The 19295-nt window shown below is 52.3% G+C and overlaps 1 protein-coding gene across 2 annotated transcripts; it reads right to left on the bottom strand.

The window, feature by feature from the left end:
• Nucleotides 1-279: 279 nt before the first annotated feature.
• HDAC7 (histone deacetylase 7) lies at nt 280-19023 on the bottom strand. 2 transcript variants are annotated; one of them, XM_006888161.1, is made up of 24 exons: nt 18859-19023; nt 18641-18731; nt 18267-18378; nt 17406-17521; nt 17043-17168; nt 16565-16656; nt 16319-16429; nt 16002-16161; nt 15628-15818; nt 15218-15391; nt 14268-14481; nt 12839-12975; nt 12566-12677; nt 12356-12405; nt 10961-11068; nt 9555-9610; nt 9294-9381; nt 8404-8523; nt 8090-8187; nt 3003-3121; nt 2022-2155; nt 1692-1776; nt 482-620; nt 280-325 (listed from the first exon to the last, which is right to left on the bottom strand). In XM_006888161.1, the coding sequence occupies exons 1-24, from the start codon at nt 18997-18999 to the stop codon at nt 280-282; spliced, it is 2820 nt and encodes a 939-aa protein (XP_006888223.1). In that variant the 5' UTR covers nt 19000-19023. The 2 variants fall into 2 exon arrangements, with proteins under 2 accessions (XP_006888223.1, XP_006888224.1); XM_006888162.1 differs by lacking the exon at nt 16319-16429.
• Nucleotides 19024-19295: the final 272 nt, after the last annotated feature.

The following is a 19295-nucleotide window of genomic DNA, read 5'->3' as shown; positions in this document are numbered from 1 at the left end:
GAACAGGGACCACAGCCAGGGGCACAGATCCTGAGGGGCAGAACGTGTTCTGGGGAGCATCCTGTGGGACTCTAAGGGCTGCTCTGCCTGCTTCCTCAGAGTCTTTTTTTTGTCCCCATCCAAGACACAGGGATCTTCTTGGGCTCCCTGGGGTGATGGCAAAGCAGGCTGTTTTCTGCCCCAACCACCCTCTCTCAGGTGTCTGAAGACCTTGGGAGCAGGTATTTTCAGAGGCTGGAAGAGAGCTAGGTCCACAGGGCAAGGGTCTGTTCTGATGCATCAGAGATTCATAGGTTCTTCTTCCTCCACCAGCTGCTCTGAGGGCCTAGGGACAGGAACAGGGTAAGCTGAGCTTCCCTTCCAGCCATGGTCACGAAGTCCAGGAAGGCTGTGGTGTGTGGGCTGGAGATCTGAGATCCTTGGGTTTGGAAAATGCACAGAGTAGAAAAGTTGTTTCCCAGAGCCAGGGGTCAGGCATTACCTTTCTTCGGCCAGGATGCCCACAGAGAGTGAAGCCAATGCCGTCACCGCCTCCACTTCTTCTGGATCAGTCCCTGGCGCTCTGGGCACCCAGGCGTCTGGACAGGAGGCCAGCCGCTGCATGCAACCCCAGTATTTACCTGGGACAAGAAGTCAGGTTAGAAAGGGTGAGGAAAATAAGCCCCTCCATCCCACCACACCTACCCTGTAAACCTGACACTGGAGCAGAGGCTGGGCCCTGGGGTGGTGGGCGTGTCCTCAACCTAGACTAAGCTCCCACATTTGCACTTCTCCACCCTCTTTACCACCTCCACTGCGCTCCTGCAGCCCTGACCTGGTGAGGAGAGCAGGTCCAACATGGCCACAGGGGGGCCCTTCTCGCACCCCTTTTACATGAAAGACCAACTCAGGCCCATTCCCATGGACATGCGGTTCTTAAGGGCACCATGGGCACATATGTTGGCAGGACTGTTTGGGTCCTCACAGATCCCCACGCCCAAGCCCTGGTCTCCTGATGCAAGAGGTCTCAGCAGCCCCCACTCAGCCCTGCACACATGAGTACAGAGTGGCCTTCAGAAACCCACCTGCCCGACATGGGCTTCCGCTGCCAGGTACCTTTGGAATGATAACCCCGCCCACTGTGGTGAGAAATTGTATCAGACACACCCAGCACAGGACCTGGCACAATGTAAGGTTCCATATACAGCACGACTATGTCTTTATTAAACATGCTTCCTACTGGGCCTGTGCTGAGGCATCCCTCACCAGCATTTATTCTCAGTAGAAGTCCAGGGCTTCACAGAGATGTGCACGTTGAGATTGAAAATGCACAGGTCTTTCCAAATGCAAGGCAGCGGGGGAGTGACTGCAAGGCCTAGGACAAATGCCAGCACAGTCCCTGAGACAAGGACTGTGGGCTGAGGCAGGCGCAAACAAGGCCTGTGTGTTGCTGTTGCCTTGGCCCCAATTTCGGGCTCTGGCTGCGAAGTGGGAACAGTTCTCTGCCTCTGAGGAGAGCCCTGCCAGGCTCATCTGGAGGGCTCAGAGGGGATTTGCCCATGGGGGTGTTATCTCATTATTACTGCTGGGGTAGTTTGCAGGAGCTGGTTTAAGAAGCCCTGGGATGTGGTCTCTGGGGCAGTGGGGGCCTGAGGCTCTTCCAGATCTACATGAGGCTGCCCTGCTCTGAGCAGGGTCCTCTCCACACTCACTGTGCACCCTGATCACAGCTTCCAGGGAGCGGATGGCATTGATGTTAGGTTTCTGTTTCCAACCTTCTTCAGAGTGGGGATCCACCTACAGAAAACAGAATCTCAGCCACCATCTCTCAGGGCTCAGGGGCCTCTGCTGAGGTCAGGAGGCAATGGCCTGGGGCCTGACTTGGGGTAGAGGTACCCACTCTGTCCACCCCTCTCCAGGCCCCCAGCTTTACTTATAGAGAAGGTGCCCCGTTTGCCTGCTCCCCCTGGCACTAGCTGGAAGAGCCTAGCTCACCTGGCCCACAGGTGTGTGCATGGGAGGCGGCAGCAGCAGCAACTCACCTTGTTGCCCAGAAGAGCAGCCACACAGGCCTCGGAGGCATCACAGATGGCGGTGAGGTCATGGCCACCCTCCAAGGCCAGCACCACTGCGCCTCCTGCCAAGCTCATTAGCTGCTGTGTCATGAACCCAAAACCTAGATGATTGAATGGAAAGAAACAGAAGGGAGCAGGGTGGAGGGGAAGCCAACCCACTCCTTCCCTCTGTTGTTTGCCTGCTTGCTCCTCTTCTAAGCTATGACTCAAGTACTGTCTCATTGACTCTCATACAAAACCTAGCAGGATGCTTCATTCAAAGTAGTCCTGGAGGTGTTATGGTTCAATGAACAGCTCCTAATCAAAAGGCTGGCAGTTCAAACCCACTCAGCACTGCTGCAGCAGAAAGACCTGGCAATCTGCTGCCATCGAGATTACAGACTAGGAAACCCTAGGGGGTGGGGGGGACTGTGGCACAGTGGATCAGGATGAGTCAAAATCAACTCCAAAGCACCCAACCAAAGCAACACACCTTGTGCAACGTTCAGAGAAATTACAGAACTTGCACAAGCTCTCACAACTCATTAGTGGCAAGGTGAGGACAAGGAACAGAGACAGTGGCTCCAGCCGGAGTCTGTGTCACTAAGCTGCACGATCTCCTGCCCTGTCCTGTCCTGGGAACGCTGTTCCTTCTGCGCCCTCTGGAGAAGCTGGCAGCTCAGCCAGGGACCAACACAATAGGAGGCGGGACTCTATGACTGAACTTTCGTCAGAGGCCTAATGGACTTAAATCCCAGAGGTCTGATCAGAAGCACAAGCTATGCCACAAGAAGTGCCTTGGGCTGTGCTAGGCTGGCAGAGCCCAGGAAATCCCAGGCCTGTGACCACACCTTGTCTTCACACTCCCAGACCTGGCCTGGCCAATGCCAACTTTTCATTGAGCTTAAGCAGTACCTCCCACCCGAGCACGGCCAGTATGCCCCCTCCCCCTAGGTTGGCCCTCCTTACATTTGGCAGACACGTGGTAGCCACCCAGTGGAGGCAGGTGACCTTCAGCAGCATCAAACCCGGCGGACACCAGGACCAGGTCTGGAGAGTACTCTTGGGCGATGGGCATCACGACCATCCTGTGAGGTTGGGAGGAGAGGGTGGGTTTACCACACTGTCAAGACTGCCTGGGAGAGATAGGGTGTGGCCCTGCCCAGCACCTGCATGGCCAGCCCTCTCCCACCAGCTTTTCTGTGGGTCAGTCTGTCTTAGGACTCCAAGACACCAATCCTCCAGAAGGGTCCCTCTGACCTCCCTGCCTCTGACTCAGCTGACCAGAGCACTTAACGAGCAAGGAGCAGACAGAAGATGAGGAAGGACACCAGAGGAAAAAAGATAAATGTGTGCCTGAGTGTATGAGGCATGACTATGTTGATGAGTGTGTATGTGCATAATTATATGTGTGTGTGAATGTACTTGTGCATGTGAGTTTATGTGAGCATCGCTCTGTGTGTGCAAGTGTATGTATACATAACTGTTATGTGTGTTTATATGTCAATGTGTATGTTAGTGTGAATGTGTGTATGTGTAACTATATGAACATGTGTACGTGCGCTTGTGTGTGTATGTGTGTGTGAGAGAGAGAGCGCAAATGTTTGCGTAAGTGTTATCTATGTGGTACAGTAGGCAGGATCACAGAGCAGGGACAATCTCACAGCCGGCCAGCTTGGGCTCTGGTCACTAAGCCTCTGGGACAAAACTCTCAGCATTTATTTGCTGTTCACGTCAGACTGATGTGACTCCACCATTCACCAGCTGAGAGCTGACGGGTCAGCTGCCTACCGCCACTCTTTCATCCATGACCTTTGTCTGGCCCCCATAGCTGTTTCCTCCAGCCACAACCCAACTTTAGGGTCGCTTTTGGTATCCTACAGAATGTAGGGCTCTAGGCCCACCATAGGGGAGCTCTGCAGGCCTAGGGGCAAGAAGCTGCACTGCAATCCTGAAAGCACTACCAGCTGCTCCATGGGAGAGGGATGAGCAATCTCCTGCCATACGATTAACTGCCTCTGAAAACCGGCTGAAGGTTCAGCTATGGGTTGGTTCTGACTCTCTGGCACACAATAACAGCAACAGGTTCCTGGCCCAGGGTCCCTGTAGAGTGGGCTCTCCTGGAGAATACCCAAGAAAAGCACTGTTGTTGTTAGGTGCTAACTAGGCAAGTACAACTCAGAGCAACCTTGTGAACAACAGACCTGAACCCTGTCCTAGCCTGTGCTATCCTCATCATCTCCGACGTACTTGAGCCTATTGCTGCAGTCATTGTATCAATCCATCTATCTGGTTGAGGGTTTTCTTCTTTTCCACTGACCCTCCACCTTTCAATAATGATGTCTCTCTCCAAGGAATAACCCCTCCTAACAACAAACCCAAAGTATGTGAGGCGAAACATTATCATGAGGTTGGAGCTAGAATGATTAAATTTTGTACAATGATTGATTCATTGCAAATACCTTTTATAAGAAAAATAAATGGAAAGAAAAAAGAAAGAAACGTAAATGGTGGCTATACACATGGACTTCACCCGATGGTACACACAGGAATCAGATCGACTACGTCTGTGGAAAGAATCCCTGGAGAAGCTCAATATCAGTTGTAAAAATTAGGCAAGGGGCTGATTACGGAACAGACCATCAACTACTCATATGCAAATTCAAACTAAAGCCAAAGAAAATTAAATCAAATCCACAAAAAACAAAATTTGACATTGAGTCTTTCCCACCTGAATTTAAAAATCATCTGAGGGACAGGTTTGAAGCCTTAAACACTAATGAACAAAGAGACCAGATGAGTTTCGGAAGGATATCAAGAATATCATTCATGAAAAAAGCAAGAGGTCACTGCAAAAAGAGGGGAAGAAAAAAGACTGAGATATATGTCAACAACGACTCTGAATATTGCACAAGGGCACAGACAGACCAAAGCAAAGGGAAAGATTCAGGAAATTAAGGAGCAAACAGAAGATTTCAAAGGAAATCTTTCAACAGGAAGACAAAGCAAAGTATTATAATGAAATGTGCAAAGAGCTGGAGCCAGAAAACCAAAAGGGTCATTGCAATACTTAAGGATTTTATGGGCAGAATACTGAATGATCCAAGAAGCATTAAAAGATGGAAGGAGTGCACAGAGTTGCTGTACTAGAAAGTATTGGCTGACAGAGAAGAATTTCATGAAACAGCATATGATCAAGAGGCAATGGTGATGAAGGAGGCAGTTTAAGCTGCTATGAAGGAGTTTGCAAAGAACAAGGTCCCAGAAATTGACGGAATACCAATTGGCATATTTCAACAGAAAGATGCAGCCCTGGATGTGCCACCAAGTTGTGTCAAGAAACTGGAGAACAACTACTTGGCCAATTGACTGGAAGAGATCCATATCTGCTCCCATTCCAAAAAAGAATGACCCTAAAGAGGGTGGAGATTATTGAACAATATCACATACAAGCAAAATCCTGCTGAAGACTATTAAATAATGACTGGAACAGTATACTGACAAGGAACTGCCAGAAACACAGGCAGATGAGGTCATGGCACAAGAGACATTATTGCCAACATCAGATGGATCTTTGCTGAAAGTAGAGTACCAGAGGATATCTATCTGTGTTTCATTGACTTTGCAAAGGCATTTCACTGTGTGGATCACAACAAATTGTGGCTAACCTTGAAAATAATGGGAACACTTGATAAGGCTCATGTGAAATCCATACTTGGATCAAGAAGTAGTGGTCAGAACAGAGCAAGGAAAAACTGCATAGTTCAAAATCAGGAAAGGAGTGAATCAGGGATGCATCCTGTCTCCATACCTTTTTAATTTATATGTAAAACAGATCATTCAGGTGGCTGGACTTTATGAAGAGGAATGTGACATCATGATTGAAGGAAGACACATCAACAACCTGCCTTATGCAGATGGTATAACCTTGCTCGTAGAAACAGAGGGAGACCTGAAGCATTTGCTACAGGAGGTCAAGAACTGCAGTCTTCAGTATGGATTGAAGCTCAACATGCAGAAGACAAAGATTCACACCACTGGGCGAATAGCAGCACCAAGATAGATGGAGAAGAGACTGAGATTAACACTTTCAGCTTGCTGGGCTCCACAATCAACACTCTTGGCACCAAGAGTCAAGAAATCAAAGGACTAACTGCTCTGAGGAAGGCTGCTATCAAAGACTTCTCAAAATTTCTGAAAAGCAACGATGTCAATCTGGAGACTAAGGGATGCCTGATTCAGGTCACATTCCTCACAAACACTTGCTATGCAACAGAAAGCTGTACAATGACCAAAGATGACAGAAGAATTGATGCCTTTGAGTTGCAGTCCTAAAGAAGATTCTTGAACATACCCTAGACTGCCAAGAGAACAAGCAGGTTTATCTTGGAGAGGGTGAAACTAGGCTGCTCCTTTAAGGAAAGGATTTTAAAGCTCTGTCTCAAATACTCTGAGCATATGGCCAGGAGGGACCAGTCCCTGGAGAATATCATGCTTGGAAGGGGGTTGAGAGAGCAAAGGCGAGGAAGACCCCAGATGAGATGGATTGACACAGTAACTAGGATAATGGGGGTAGGTGTGTCAGAGACAGTGAGACTATCTCAGTGTAGAGCAGAGTTCAGAGTACCTAGGGTTGCCATTGAGCCTCAGGTGATTGAATAGAACATAACAAGAGCATGAGATAGTCCGTATTCCTTTCCATCACCACAGCTCAAAGGCATCAATTCTTCTGTCATCCTTATTCATTGTCTAGCTCTCAGCAGCATAGTAAGTGACTGAAAAGACTATGTCTGACTCAAACGCATCTTAGTCTTCAATCTGAATTCAGTGTCTGATTACTCCTCAGTAGTTTGGATACGTTCCTGACTGCAGACTCTCTCAATTCAATACATCTCCTGATCTTCTGAGTGCTCATACCAATGATATTCTTGTTGTTGTTGTTGTTATGTGCCATCAAGTTGCTTGTGACTCATAGTGACCCTATGTACAACAGCCCTGAAACCTACTCTATCCTGTGCCAACCTTATTGTCTCTGAAACACCTACCCCCCATTACCCCAGTCACTGAATCAATCCATCTCATAGAGGGTCTTCCTCTCCTGCACTGTCCCTCCAACCCTTCTAAGCACGATGTCCCTTTCCAAGGACTGGTTCTTCCTTGCAACATGCCCAAAGTATGTCAGTCAAAGCTTCAGAATCCTTGCCTCCAAGGAGCAGGTGGGTTTCACCTTCTCCAGGACAAACCTGTTTGTTGTTCTCCTAGCAGTCTGTGGTATATTCAACACTCTTCTCCAGTACCACAGCTCAAAAGCATCTATTCTATCATCCCTAGTCATTGTTCAGCTTTCTGACACATAGCAACCATTCTGAAAGGGGTCATACTAGTAGGCCCTAGGACACTGTGAAAAAAAGATGGAGAACAAAACTCAAAATAATAAAAATTACCAGGCTTCCTGGTTACCATGCAAGACTGATGGAACCTCTAAGATATGGCCTTTAGACACCCTTCAAACCTGGACCTGAACTCATCCTGGTGGTTCAACTTTTCAGATAGGTCTATAATAGTGTGAACAATCATTTGCTGTAAGTATGGCTTTTTAGGTAACCTCCCCAGATAGTTATCATCTGTTCTTCTGCTTCTTCCATCAATTAAAGTTCCTCACATCCTGCTCAAAGCTCAGCCCTCGCCCCCTACCTCACTACCCTGTCCCCCCAGCAGCTTTCTTGACCTAAATGGGGCAGCTATGATCGCTCTTCTCTATCCAACTTCCAGAAATCAGTTCTGCACTGGATCTTGGCAATGTGCAGCTAAAACACTGTTTGACTTTTTCACTCTCATGGCCTGTATCAGGCACACCTTAGTCTCTAGAGTGACACCACTGCCCTTCAGTACTTTGAGGAGGTCCAGTAATTACCTTTTTTCATCCCTGGACTAACCTAGTGTTGGGTCAGGCTGAGGAGACAGCTATACACTTCCAGCCTGGCTGCTTTTGGAAAAGGGATAGGAAAAGAAGACCTTACTGGGTCTGGCCATCTCTGGGTCCCCAGAGCACCTACCTGAAGGCAGCCAGGTATTCAGGGTCCCCCATAGGGGGGTCCAGCCCTCCAGCCCAGGCCACATTCACATTGAAGCCCTCACCGTTGCCAGTTCCCACCTAGAAATAAAAAAGTGAGATATGAATTCAGATTCCTGAAGAGGAATCCCCACATGCTAAGTTCAGTGTGTCCAGTCACTTTATTTCCCAGATGGAGAACTTGAAGTTCAGAGTCTGCCCAGGATCACCCAGCTCTCATAACAGAGGCTGAGTGAGCACCAAAAGAGAGAATTAATGGGGTGGGGAGACACAGACAACCGCACCCCACAAAGCTACCTCATCCACAGCCCCACTGCCTGGGAAGAAGTTGCCGTTGTCATGGCGATGCAGAGAGATGTAGAGCACACTGGGGTCCTCATAGAAGGTCTGCTGGGTGCCGTTGCCATGGTGAACATCCTATGCAGGGACAAGAGTGGGAGATAAGGGAAGGCAGCAAGCAGTGAGCAGGAGGCTGGGGCATGTTAGAAGGGTTTCAAGGCTGGTAAAAATTCCAAGGGTCAGCCCTCCAGGGAAAGGCTATAGCCCTGCACTTGGTCACTCCCAAGACCACCCAGAGGCCCTGGTGTGGAAAGTTTCGCCACTCATCTCAACTTCTGCTTAGAAATGCACCTCTCATAGCTGTCAGCACAGAAGCTATAAGGCTCCGTACACATGTTCTTAGGAGCTAACCAGCTGGGCGCAAATTCCTGTCTCATCACTCCCTAGGTGCTTGTCTGTATGCAGGTAAATCTCTCTGTGTTATCTTCTCATTTGTAAAACAACCAAATATGGTCCGGATAAGTCTCAGGAGTAATGACAGTACAGCAAAAGGAAAACCACTAGTATCTAGATGTGATTAGAGGTGTATTGATGTAATTTTTAACGATTGTTGTTGTTACTACCTGTAGGGTAAACGCAGGAATTAATAAGTCTGCTGAAAGAAGTCAATAGAGGCCTAAAGTCAATGCAAATGAGACCTGCTGACTCTAGGAACACCATAAACCACCACCTCTGGGCCTCCCAACAGCCCTGCGAGGTAGGTACTATCTTCACCCCATTTTCCACAGGAGGAACAGGTTCAGGGAGGCTAATGCAGAACTAGGATCTGAACCACATCTTCTGACACGAGGCCCAGGCCTCTTCCCTCTGGCCTCTCCAATCTGTGGGAGCCAGGAGCCAAGACCTACCCAGTCCACAATGAGGATCTTGCTGGCCTTGCCTTGTTGTTGCAGCTGCCGGCAGGCTATGGCCACTGAGTTGAAGAAGCAGAAGCCCCTGGAAGGAGAGAAAAGTCCCATTCCTTTCCCATGACCTCACCTCTCCAGCCTCAGGAGGAAGTTTAGGACAAAAGGGGAGAATGTACCCATGAGAGGGCCCATGGAGCCTCCCAACCACCCTATGCTGTTCAAGCCTAAAATTACCCTCCCCAGACCGCTCCCAGGTCTTACATGGCTGTGGAATGGTCTGCATGGTGTCCTGGTGGCCGTACCACAGCAAAACCATTCTGAAAACAGAAAGAACAATGGTCAAACAGCCAGCCTCTGACTCACATCTGTGAGAACCGGCTCCCGCCCCCAGGCCCCTCCTCTGGGAATGAGCGACAGCTGTTGACAGGTCTGACTGTGCCCGGCTGTATGGGAAGTGCCCAGCACTCGGCCCCACACTTATTGCTGTCCTCTGCTTTCAGGCTGGAGACGCACACAGACCCAGTTCTGGCATGCCCTGACTGCTACCGCCCTGTCATAACAGCCACCATTTACAGAGCAAAAACCACAAGCCTGGCACTGTGCTAACACTTTCTAAAGCCTGAGTTCATCCTCACAGCAGCTCAGTGAGGTAAATGTGATCTAACTCTCACAGCATCTTATGAGGTAAATATTTTGATGCTCACCAGTTGACAGGTGGCAGGAATCTAAAGATTTGATGAGATGAAGCTGCTTGCCCAAAGCTGCCTGGTTATAAAATATAAAAGGTGGAGCCACAATTGTGAAACTAGGGCTGCACTTTATTTACTGTTTTTAAAGAAATGCCTTTGTTATTGTTCAAAATATACACAGCAGAACAATTTCTCCATGTACAGTTCAGTGACACTAATTACATTCTTCACATTGTGCAACCATTTTCATCCTCCTGTTTCAAGCTGTTCCTAATCTCCATCAACTTAAACTCAGTCCACTAACCTTCTTCTCTGGTCTTTCAAGTTGCTCTCAGGGCTGCCCACTTAACTGCAAAGCCCTGACCACTCAGGCTAAAAGCTTCGAGACAACACAGCTTCTGACAGTTGATCTTAGGACCAGACCCCGGAAGGGGCCCAGCCCAGTACCCCTGAAGATGAGCACAACCCAATTTTACATAAACTAAGCACTGGGAAGAGTCAACTGACTTTGAGAGAACTATCCTTGCCTGTGGTCCTGGATCATCAGGACCCTGCGTCTTTTAAAGACCAAGAGTCCAAGATCATGGCTGTTTCATTTGCTATCAAGAAACAAGGGAGCTCTGGTGGCCTAGTGGTAAGGAGTTGGGCTGCAATCTCGAAGGCATGTGATTCAAATCCACCAGCTGCTCCGCGGAAGAAAGATGGGCAATATTCTTAGGTGCGATTAAAACTCTCTTAAAACCCGCTGGAGGGTCAGTTTTGAATTTGGTTCCAGTTAAACAGTACACAACAACCAGGAAACATGAGCCTACAGTTGAAATCTTACTCTGGTTCCAGAGCCCTTGATTTCCTTCCCAAAACTCTCGTTGGCATCCAGGAGGAGCAAGAGTTCGAGCCGCAGACAGCCTTGTTGGATTTGTCCCCACGCCCTGCACAGCTGCCTCCTTCGTCGATTGCCCACTTCCACCAACTCCCTACCTTTAGTTCTTTAGAAGCCACTTTGAAGGCGAGGTCCGTGACGCTGCCTGCGGCCCAGCGGGCTGCATTAGAGGAGTGCAGTTCATTCCAGATAGTGTCAGTGTCCACCTGCGGGGTCAGAGTCAGGGCCCGCATCATCCAGGGCCTCCCACCGGCACCAGGGCCCATGGGGCAGTGCCCACCCCATGGCCAGGACCCCAGGAGCAGAGAGCTTCCCCAGTGCCCCACCGCCCCAAGGCAAGGCCTCCTGTGTCCCCAGTCCCAGCATGGCTCCTTCCCAGCCTCAGTCCCAGCACCAGCCCTTATCTGGCCAGCACTCTGCCAACAGCATCACGCCTGCCTCCCCACTCGGGGAAGGGGGCATGGCGTTACCTGGGCGGGACTTGGGGTTTGGGCCGGGAGGGGGTTTTAAGCCCCAGCTGACTCTGCTCAGGCCCTTCGGGATGGTCGGAGCTGGAAGGGCCGTCTGCACCACTGTCTTCCACTCAGGGCCCCTAGCCCAGGCTGGGAGGCCCCCCAAACCCAGTCCCTGGGCCTCAAGGCTAGGGAGGGGCCGGGGGGGCATGATGGGGAGATGGGGAGGGCGAGGCGGACCAAGAGAGGCGAGGAAGGCAGAGAGAGTCGCAAGAGGCTGGAGAAAGAGAGGGAAAGAGAAAGACGAGAGGGAGAGGAGGGAGGAGAAAACAGAAGCAACAACAGTTGGAAAAATCAGAAAGTGGCAAGAAATGGGAAGTTGTGAACAGAGCACTGGCTGGCTCCCAATCAGCCCTCCCACCAGCTACAGTTCCTTTTCCCTCAAGAGCTGGGCTCCATCCCCTGTCTCCACACCTGTCTGGGGACACCACTGCACGACCCTTTCAGGCAAGGAGAGCATTGCCAGAGGAGGCAGGAAGCTCCTGAAGGAAAGTGAGGAGGCAAAGCCGGGCAGTAAAGGGCTGTGTCCTGGGGTTGGGCCATGTCGGTTTACCAAGACCTGAGACACCTTCATGGCCCCAGCCTGGGAGTCCCCTCCAGGAAAGGCAGAGCCTACTGGGGTTGTGACATGGCCAATGTCCAGACAGAGGGCTTGATAAAGGGAGATGATCCTAGGCCCCAATCTTGGCCTGACTTCTGAGTCTCAAATGCTCTTTCTCATTCAACTGTAAGACACCTTCTAAGTGTGGGGCCCTGCAGTCCACATTCAGGAGACATTAATGGGTCCAGGACAGACTCCACAGGTGCTCACACACCAGCAGGACTTCTGGCTAACAGTGGTATCACACGGAACTCCCCGGTCTACCTACTGTGGCAGAACCCCAAGAGCAAGAAAACAGGGGCTGGGCCTGAAGAACTGAACAGAGGGGCTCAGAGAGCCTTTGGAATGCCCACTAGGGAACCAACCCTGGGCACACTTACCCCAACACCACCACAGGGCAGCCTCACAAACATCCGCTGTGCCAGGAGCCCTGTCAAGAATGTGAATTCACTTAGCATCTGGCCCTGAAAAGAGGGTCTAGGCAGGGGTTATGAGGAAAGCAATCGGGGGGAAGGCAGAGGGGACAGGGAGGCCAGAATGCTGGTGGGCTGCGCTGGGCGCACAGGGATGCTTCAGTGGGCCCTACCTACCTGCCAGCTTCCCGTTGTCCAGCTTGAGGCGGCTGGTGCCATAAAGGAGCACGTGACTCTCCGAGTGGACTGACTGCAGCTCCTCCACGGAGGCCCTCCGGCCACGGAGATACTGAGGAGTCAGTGAGGGCCCACAAGCTCTAATCTCCTGCTCATGTCCTTCTTGTCCAATACCACTGACCCCGCAGGCCCCCTCACCTCACACTGGCTGTGAAGCCCTCTCCCCGCCCTCCATCACTCTCCCCTCTGACTCTAGGTCCCCCCACTCCTCACCTCACACTGGCTCCTGAGGCCCCGCTCCTGCAGCCGGGACCAGATGCTCTGGATGCGGCCAGCGTGTTCTGGGTGCCGGCTGTTGTCTCCTCCACAGGAGCACTGGTGCTTCAGCATTACCGAGTCATAGACCAGCCCTGCCAGGAGAGAGGCCCCACCCCACCCTGCCATGAGCTGTGGAGAGTACCCTCTGTACCCCTACAGCCAATACCCCCATGAAGTCAGGCATGGAGGTCTCCCTGGCATCGCACAATCCCGCATGCTTCATCCTGGCCCATGCCCTCCATGTGGACCCAGGGAACTCAGACTTCACGCTCACGCCAGCATTGCACCACCACCTGGACAGCACACAGGCACAGCCTCCTAACACCCTGAGACTCTGCCTGTGATGTGACACATCAAGCTCCTCACAAATGCTCAGAATAAGGCCAAATGTCAGGGGTCTTACCCTGGCTGTCATGACCCCTTAGAAGCCACCTGAAGCAGTGAGAGGAGAAAGAGTTCCGAGGAAACCCCAAATCCAGGAGCTACGATGCCTCACAATGTCACTGGACCACGTAAGGATAGTAACTATTTCTGCCCAGCTCACAGCTGCACAGAGTAGAGGAACCACTAGTGAGGGCTGCTGAGTGCTGCTGGGGTTGGTTCATGGCATCGCAGGGCAACAAGAGCCTAGAGATGCTCAGACTGTTTGATCCAGGAATGTTACCACTTAATGCTCAGGGAATAATCCCAGGGGTGAGTACAGAGTTACGTACATGGAGATTAAAATGCAGAAGGATCAGGAACAATCTAAATGTCCAACTAACGAGAAATGTTTATGGAAAAACAAAATACCATGTGAAATACTAAAGAACTGACATTTTTTTGTAGGGAGCTTTGGTGGCCTAGTGGGCAAGGACTTCCAATGCCAACCCACAGGCAGGTGGTTGGAATCCACCAGTTGCTTCCTGGGAGAAAGATGGGCAATATAAGTAAAAGGTAGTTATGTGGATACAATATTTGTACATGTACATATGGCTGGAATAAAAAGTGAAACAAAATATAGTAAATTATAAGAGGGGTTTTCTGAGTGACAGACATTATGTTTTACTTTGTTTTCATGCTTTTCTGTATTCTTCAAAATGTCTATTATACTTTGTTCTAATTTTACAATCAGAAAAACAGTCCATATCATCTTAAAGTACTGTCAGGAGACTCACACTTCCTGACTTGAGCACCAGCTAGCTATCTGGTCACAGGTTCTCTCAGTCTTAGTCTCCTCACCTATAAGAGCAAAATTACTCCCTACCCTGCAAATTCATGGAAAGTTGTTTGGATTAAGCAATGCCAAGAAAGCTTGAAGAATGTCCTGAGTAGTATCATGACACAGACCTTCATGTCCCCAAGCCCCCTGATACTCAGCCCCTCACCCAAATCCTGGTCATACCTGTGGTGAAACGCAGGGTACTGGTGGGGGTCTCAGAGCTGGGAAGGTCAAGGGCTTGGCTAGTTGGCTCTGAGGCTGGTGCAGCTGGGGAAGACTGAGTCCTCGACAGGAGCCGGTGTCCACCCTGGGCCAGGAGAAGCAGCACGGGGTCCCCAGGGCCACCTCGGGGGAGGCGCCCTGCTATTCGCTGTTGCTGCTGCTCCCAAAGGAACATCTGAGGGAAAGAGGGACCCTGCTCCAGCGGCTCCTGTCGGCAGTCCAACAACCTCCAGGAAGACCTGGAGCTGTTAAAATTCCAGAATGTTCTGCCTTTCTGCTGGGCTTTGCCTGACTCTCTGAGCCTCTTGCTCTCATAAGTCCCCAAAGGTCTACCTCACAGACTAACCACTCAGCCTCTGAAGTGAAGAGCCCAGCTCATACCAGGATCTCCTCACCTCCTAGAACTACAACTGCTCAAAAACATGGGACCTGCAGGCGCGACTGGCTGTCTGGGTGTGATCTGTGGCCAGCCAGACTAGCTCTGAGCTAACTATGAGGCTGAAGTGCTGGAGCCTGACTCTGAGCCACTCTTGCCTTAGCCAGCTTCCCAGAGTTGGGGCACAGGTCACAAACTGAAGTGCTAGTATAGGAGTGTGCTTGCTTGGTTCCATGAAAGGCTAGCCTCACTGCTGGAAGGGGACAGGAACATCCGCTAAGCCTGGCCGGCTGCTGGAGCATGTGCATGTGTTTGTGTATGTGTATGCATGTTCATGTGCCTATATATGTTTGTATGCATGTGTCTGTGCTCACGTGTGTGCGCACCTTAATATGGACGTAGCATAAATGAACCTACATTAGGCCACCATGGATCCTGAAGCTGTCTATGCACACCTCCCTCCCTTTCTGCCTTACCCTTGTGCCTCAGGGTCTTCTGAAGGGGTACCCTGAGGGGCACATGGACACTCTCGTACCTGCTGGTGCTGCTGTGCAGGAAATGGGCCTCTAGCCTCTGGCTGCCCTTGGCTTGATTCCCTGTGGTCCAGGCTGTTGTCCCCCACTGGCCCCACAGCCCTGCCATCTGTCTCAAGGTCCTCAGATGAGGGTATTTGCCGCAGTCGGGGCTTCTCACTCGGCTTGGCTGGTCTCTGGGGAAGGGAGACACTTGGGCTGAGTTGGAACAAGGGGTGTGGGCTGGGGGATTGTGGGCCAAGCCACTCAGCTGTTAGGACTCCAGCCAAGCAACCATGCAGCTAGGACCCCAGAACCAAACATTCTTTCTAGTCCTCAAGGGCCCTGCCCTCCTGAAACCCCTCTTCTCCAGTCAGCTTCTAGAAGCCCACTTAAGCATCCCTCATCAACGCCCATACCCTGTTTCCCTCACCTTGATCAGCTGGGGGTGAGGTTTGAGCCGCTCCAGGCGGGGCTGTAGGGGGCCCAGCAGTAAGGGGGTGGTGGTGCTGGGGGGCACAGGCTCTGAGCGGGTCCGGCTCAGTGGCCAGTGGAGACCTGACCTGGACAGCCGCTCGGTGGTCAATAAGGACTGGCCCAAGTGGAAGGGCACAAGCTCAGGCACTGGAAGGAATGGGGTGGGAGTGTAAGATGGGAACCCTAGGGAGCAATGAAGGAAGCAAAGTCACGGGGTGAGGTGTGGGGACAAAGCAGAGAGACATCCAGGAGCACAGAGGGCTGGAGAGCAGGCAGGAAGGTGGGGCCCCTCCCAAAGCGTGGCCCTCAGAAGGACACAGGGAGACTCACCAGTCAGCAGTGGAGCATGAGAGACTGAGGGGTCCAGGAAGAGAATGTGCTGCGGGCGAGACGGCAAGGCACCCCCAGCCTCGGTCTCCAGGCCAGGGGGCAGGAAAAAGGGAGCATGGGCGCTCCCCAGGACCCGAGGCATCCTGCGGTCCCCATCAGCCTAGGGGAGGGGAAGAGGTGAGATGCCATCACAGGGGAGGATAGTGGAGGAGGGAGACAGCAGTAAGGGTAAGGAGGGACAGGATCTGGGAAAGACAGGTAGCTGGGGTGAAGCTGCAGGAGCCTGGCGTGGGAAGAGGGACACCCTGGCCACTCACCCGGGCAGGGGCGGGCAGCCCCAGTGTGATTGTGGGCAGCAAGGACACTGCAGGCCAGGCGAATGGAGCCAGAGTGGTCTCCTGCAGCCACAGCCGCTGGCCCAAGAGCGCCTGCCATGGGAGCAGGGCGAGGGGTCACCGCTCCCAGACAACTACCCCAGAGCCCCCCAAGACTTGAGTGGGGGCTGCAAAGCAGAGCTGAGCCTCAGACCTCCCCCAGAGGGCCTAGGGCCAGCGAAGCCTCACCTCTGAGCCCAGGATGGGGTTGGGGCCGTGCTCACTGTCATTGGGGGAGCTGCACCCTGATGCAGGCGTACTGCTGCTACTGGGGGACGAGTCTGGGGATGGGAGAAAGGACATGTAGTCAGAGGCCAGGAACGTACAGGAGAGAGAAACTGTCCCTGGCCCTGGACACCCAAGAACAGATCCCCTGGCCTCCTGCTTGCTTCCCAGAAGGGCAAGAAGATAGCGGGCCCCCAGTGGCCACAGGACACCGGCACAATTGTTGTGAAGGTGTCCCTTCTGAGCAGCTGTCATTTTAGTCATCGGGCATGGCTGTGTTTCAGCCCTTACTGGGTCTCCTGGCCAGGAAGCTCTGTGTAGGCCACACCCCTGCCATCCACACACAGAGCCCTGAGGATAAACCGTTGTCTCGTAGAGGGGACTCAAAGGGACAAGACTAGTTAGCTTTGAGGATGTCACCCTTGCCCACCCTGCTCCTCACCCCCAAGGGTCTCTGCCGGCCTCCTGCGCAGACTAGGTGGTTCACTCTCCTTGCGCAGCAGTGGATTCTTCCTCCGGTCTACGGACTTCTTATGTTTGTAGCGCAGCTTCAGGTTGGGCTCAGAGACTGTGAGGAGCGCCAGCTTTACTCAGTCCCACTGTTCCCTCCTCTGCCCCTTAGCCCCTGATGCCCCCTCACTGCTTCTGGATTCATGTAAGAGAAGGCAAAGCCACACAGAAACACACACATGCTGGCCTTTTCCAGTCCCAGCTCAGCCCTCTAGCTGTCCACCCCTCTGTACTCCTGCCCTGCTACCCAAGGCCCTTCCCTGTGGCTCTCCTGAAGGGTGTCTGTCCAGCTCACCTGTCTTACGCAGGGGGAAGTGCTCTGGGGGGTCACTGGGCAGGCTGAGAACTGGGGGCAGAAAACTGCTGGGCATGGTGCGTGTAGCTCCTTCTGTCTCCAAGGGCTCCAGAGGTCTATGGAGTGAATACCAGGCTGCTTCAGAGGCCAGGCAGCCCTGAGGCCCAAGGCCACCTCACTCTGCACAGGCCCTTTCAGAACCACTGCACCTGCTCCACTCCAGGCTCCTGAGACCCTGCAGACCTGCCTTCTCACCACTGTCTCTGCCAGGGGCCACAGCAGGGCACAGGCCTGACAATGTGGGCCCAGGAATGAGGCCGTCTCCAGGTGGCAGCAGCGGGTCAGGCACTGCTGTCCTTACACAGATCTATGCACAAAGCCCAGGGACTCAGGGAGCCTGGGCTGGCCGCACTGAGGACCCTGTTCTTCACATCCAATAAGAGCTTCCTTTAGGAACGAGGGCATTCTGTGTCAGGTCAAAGAGTAAAGGGAAAAGGAACTTGTGTGGAAAAGGCCAGTGTGTCAGGGTGTGTGTATGTGTGTACGATGTGTGTGTGCATGTGTGTGAAGTATATAACCACGTGATGTGGAGTGTGTGCGTGCTATGGGTGTATGTGTGCATATGTGTTGTGTGTGCATATAGGGAGGAAGGCCTCACTGGGGTGAGAGACAGAATGACAGGTAAGAAGGTTGGTATTAGCTTGGAGGGACATTGGGATTTTTTATGGTTAGAGGCTAAAGAGAAGGTTTTAATGATGAGTACCTGGGGAGGCAAAGGGGGTGAGTGTGTGTGCTCATAGGTATCTAAGGGGGATGGGGCACAGTGGGGACAAGTCGGAGCAGGAGGAGGGAGGGAGGTACCCGTAGGGAATGCTGGGGCTGCTTGGATGTCCTATTCTCTCCAGGGCTGCCTGCTGTTTCTTCAGAATCACCTCTGCCAGCTTCTGTTTAACCACACTGCTGGCTACAGCACCTGCGCAGGAGAAGAACCCTGAGTCCAGTAGGGTTGCAGAAGGGGTGGCCTCCTGGCACATTCTCTGCCCTGGCACATCTTCTGCCCACTGCCCTCTCCACACCCCCAGTACAAGGTGTTCCTGCTGAGTGGGAGGTGCCAGCTCTTCTGTGAAGCTGACACCCACGTTAACAAGCAGAGCCCAACAAGCAAAGGGACACCTGGTGGCCAGCACACTGTGACCCTCCGGCCCGCTCCGCCCCCACCACACAGCCCTCCTTACTTTGCTTGCTCTTGTCCTTGTTGAGAAGCTGCCGCAGTTCCTGCTCCTGCTGCCCCATCTGCAGCTTGGGCATCGGCGTGTCCACTGGGAGCTGTGGGAAGAGCCAACATCCCAGGAAGAAAGGAGCAAGGAATTGAAGAGCTGAGCTGAATGTCTGGGAAGGCTACAGGGGGGTGGGCAGGGGCGGGCCTGGTGTTTGGGGGGAAGTTTGTTTTTACCCTCAGGGGCTCTGCTGAGCGCTGCTGCTGAAGGCCTGGTAGAAAAAGGTGATGGTGCAGGCGCTGCGAGTGCTGCAGGGCCAGCAGCGAGGGCTCTGGAGTGGCCTCCACCGGGGGCCTCTGGCCCACTCGAAGATCCATGGGCTGGAGCTGAGGGCCTGGCTTGTCTGCGCTGGGCGTGAGGTGGCCTGTGGACAGAGGGAGAGATGGAGGCAGGTAGGCTGGAAAGTTTGCCTGAGATGCATGGTTACAACCTAGTCAGCTGCCCTCAGGCTCACTTAACAACGGCAAGACACCTCATGAAGCCTTCTCCCCATGTCATCTTCACCCCAGTCCTGCAAGGGACGTATTACCAATTTCATTTACCCAGAAGAAAGGAGGTCATATGGATGGCAGGCGGCTACAGTCTGTCACTGGGGTGGTAAAATTTAGTCTGA

This window comes from Elephantulus edwardii, unplaced genomic scaffold (genome assembly GCF_000299155.1).
Source record: "Elephantulus edwardii isolate Elephantulus edwardi_28Jun2011 unplaced genomic scaffold, EleEdw1.0 scaffold00065, whole genome shotgun sequence".
Lineage (NCBI taxonomy): Eukaryota > Metazoa > Chordata > Mammalia > Macroscelidea > Macroscelididae > Elephantulus > Elephantulus edwardii.
Note: the sequence above shows the minus strand (reverse complement) of the source record. Positions and strands in the feature narration are given on the sequence as shown.

Excerpts from the sequence above, each read along its gene's own strand:
- HDAC7 (XM_006888161.1), bottom strand. The coding sequence starts at position 18,999 with ATGGATCTTCGAGTGGGCCAGAGGCCCCCGGTGGAGGCCACTCCAGAG. Across the intron at positions 15,392-15,627 it reads CTCACCCCCAGCTGATCAAG|AGACCAGCCAAGCCGAGTGA; the intron begins GTGAGGGAAACA and ends TCCCTTCCCCAG. Across the intron at positions 3,122-8,089 it reads GAATACCTGGCTGCCTTCAG|GATGGTCGTGATGCCCATCG; the intron begins GTAGGTGCTCTG and ends CCAACCTCACAG.